We start from the raw sequence: 2,743 nt of genomic DNA, 5'->3' as shown, positions 1-2,743 counted from the left end.
TATTTAATTCCACATTTGGTTATTTATTTAATGCTGTATTTATTTATTTAATTTTGGCACTTTTTATCCTCCATATTGACGGTAGTGCCGTTAAAATAAAGAAATAAGACGGCAAGAAAGCAAACAAGTTTAAAAAATCTAAATGTTATTGAAATAAAAGAATATAAATCGCTGTTTGGTGGCAGGGATGGAGAAGGTGTGAAAACACAGAAGTTAGTTTAGAAGCAAAGATTGAAAGGCAGCAGTACACTGCAAAAACAATCTAGAAATAAGTCAATATTTCTTAAATTAAGTGTATTTACCCTTAATTTGAGCACATAAATAAGATGATTTACATGTGAAATTAGTATTTTTATTCTTAGAATAAGATAATTAGATAATATGCACTTGAAATAAGACAATGCTGTTGGTTTTTTCTTATTTTACATGTAAATTGTCTTGTTCCGTTGGCAAATTGTCTCACTTATCTTCTCAATTCAAGGAAAAATACACTTATTTTAAGAAAAAATTACTTATTTAGATCTAATTTTTTGCAGTCTAGCTCCTCCTGCTGCAATTTTTTCTTCACCAAACCTGTTTGATGAGCCACATGGTCCCACCTGACCCAGATCCTCCTGTTTCTACTTTAATTGACTCCATCTTCACATCAGAGTCTGATCTAGCAGGATGGACTGGGCTGTAGATCAAACACTGCTTTGGGTAAAGAAAAAAAAACGCTGCTGCCTTTGTGTGGCACACATGTCCGTGTGTGTGTGAGCATACTGTTTGTATGTGGAAAGTGCTGATGGGACTCCTGCTTGAAAATAAAATCCCTTTTTTCCGAGCAGCTAGAGGAGAACTATCCAGCGCTCTGCTTTTGTTGTGACACCATCTCATTGTCCCTGCAGGATTGCCGTTGTGCTCGTCTGTGTTTGTATGAACCGTTCGTGTGCCTGTTTGCTTTTTGCTGCTTGCTATAAATAGTGTTGGTTGAGGACTGGTCGGCTATTCTGTCGAAGACGATGGCTGCACCAGGACCGCCTCTGCTCCGGTTTCTGTCCCTGTTGCTGCTCTTGAGCAAGGCATCCCTGCCTGCAGCTGCATACACGCTTGTGTCTGAGCAACAGCCACAGCACAAAATCCTCCATCTGGGTGAGGAAATCAAACTCCTCCAGGAGTAAAAATACCTCAGTGATGTTTGTGTGTTTGACTGTGGCGGTTCCTTCCTCTTAGACTGGCCTCAGGATTGCGGCATGCCCCACTTCAAGCCCAACATGGTTGAGAGGATTGTCTCTGGAAATGAGGCCAGACCTCACTCCTGGCCCTGGCAGGTCTCTCTGCAGGTAAATCAAACCCACAGGACTCCCTGTTTCAAGGATCACTGTCACTTTCGGCAGCTGAATGTCAACATTTGGTTAAACTGCTGCTTTCAGTTTTGTCATTAGCCCTTTTCAAGATGATTTCATCATTTCATAGACATTTAAGTACATCGCAACAAATTGCAGATTGTTTATTTAAGTTGTGGAAGGGATCAATATGACAAGTTAGCAAACAAATGCATTTTAAATACAGAAATCTAAAGTTTTGGCCAAAAAAACAGGAAAGTTAAGTGAAAGAAAAACATGTGGCCAAGCCTAAGGGATGATCATTCATCTGAAGGGACTGAAGATTTCATCTGGAGTTACTGCTTCCAGGAAAAGGACTGCAACCAGAAGTATCAGAGCAACTGTCAGAGCGACCATCTGGGCGACCGACAGAGCAGCTGTCAGAGCGGCTGTCAGAGTGACCATCATAGCGACTGTCAGGTGACGGTCAGAGCGACTGTCAGCTGATGTCAGAGCGACGGTCAGAGTGATGGTTAAAGTGACAGTCAGAGCGACGGTCAGAGGGACTCTCAGAGACGTTCAGAGGGACTGTCAGAGCGACTTTCAGTGTTACAGTCAGAGTGACAGTTAGAATGACTGTCAGAGAGGTGGTCAGAGCAACTGTCAGAGTGACGGTTAGAGTGACGGTTAGAGCGATTGTCAGAGCCACGGTCAGAGTGACTGTCAGAGAGATGATCAGAGCAACTGTCAGGCGAAGGGCAGAGTGACAGTCCGAGCGACTATCAGGCCCTGGTCATAGAAACTGTCAGAGTGACGGTTAGAGTGACGGTTAGAGCGACAGACAGAGTGACGTCAGAGAGACGGTCAGAAAGACAGTCCGAGCGACTGTCAGAGCGACGGGCAGAGCGACAGTCAGAGCGACAGTCAGAGCGACTGTCAGAGCGACGGGCAGAGCGACGGGCAGAGCGACAGTCAGAGCGACTATCAGGCCATGGTCATAGCAACTGTCAGAGAGACGGTCAGAAAGACAATCAAAGCGACTGTCAGAGCGACTTTCAGCGTTACAGTCAGAGTGACAGTTAGAATGACTGCCAGAGCGACTGCCAGAGTGACTGTTAGAGTGACGGTTAGAGCGACTGTAAGAGCGACGGCCAGAGCGACGGTCAGAGAGACGGTCAGAAAGACAATCAGAGTGACTGTCAGAGAGATGATCAGAGCAACTGTCAGGCGACGGGCAGAGCGACTGTCAGAGTGACGGTTAGAGTGACTGTCAGAGCGACGGTCAGAGCGACGGTCACAGCGACTGTCAGAGCGACGGTTAGAGTGACGGTCAGAGTGACTGTCAGAGCGACGGTCAGAGCGACGGTCACAGCGACTGTCAGAGCGACGGTTAGAGTGACGGTCAGAGTGACTGTCAGAGCGACGGTCAGAGCGACGGT

At 45.8% G+C, this 2,743-nt stretch overlaps 1 protein-coding gene across 1 annotated transcript in view; it reads left to right on the top strand.

Annotated features, from left to right (window-relative positions):
• The first annotated feature begins 886 nt into the window (after positions 1 to 886).
• LOC107090911 (chymotrypsin-like elastase family member 2A) overlaps positions 887 to 2,743 on the top strand; it is a 9,349-nt gene continuing 7,492 nt past the window's right edge. Inside the window, exons 1-2 of the mRNA XM_015384551.1 lie at positions 887 to 1,131; positions 1,213 to 1,322. Coding sequence (XP_015240037.1) covers positions 1,002 to 1,131; positions 1,213 to 1,322 — 240 coding nt within the window. The 5' untranslated portion in view covers positions 887 to 1,001. The remainder of the gene's footprint in view (positions 1,132 to 1,212; positions 1,323 to 2,743) is intronic.

The sequence above is a fragment of the Cyprinodon variegatus genome, unplaced genomic scaffold (genome assembly GCF_000732505.1).
Source record: "Cyprinodon variegatus isolate N-32 unplaced genomic scaffold, C_variegatus-1.0 Scaffold316, whole genome shotgun sequence".
In the NCBI taxonomy this organism is placed as follows: Eukaryota; Metazoa; Chordata; class Actinopteri; order Cyprinodontiformes; family Cyprinodontidae; genus Cyprinodon; species Cyprinodon variegatus.
This window is presented reverse-complemented; position numbering and strand designations above follow the sequence as displayed.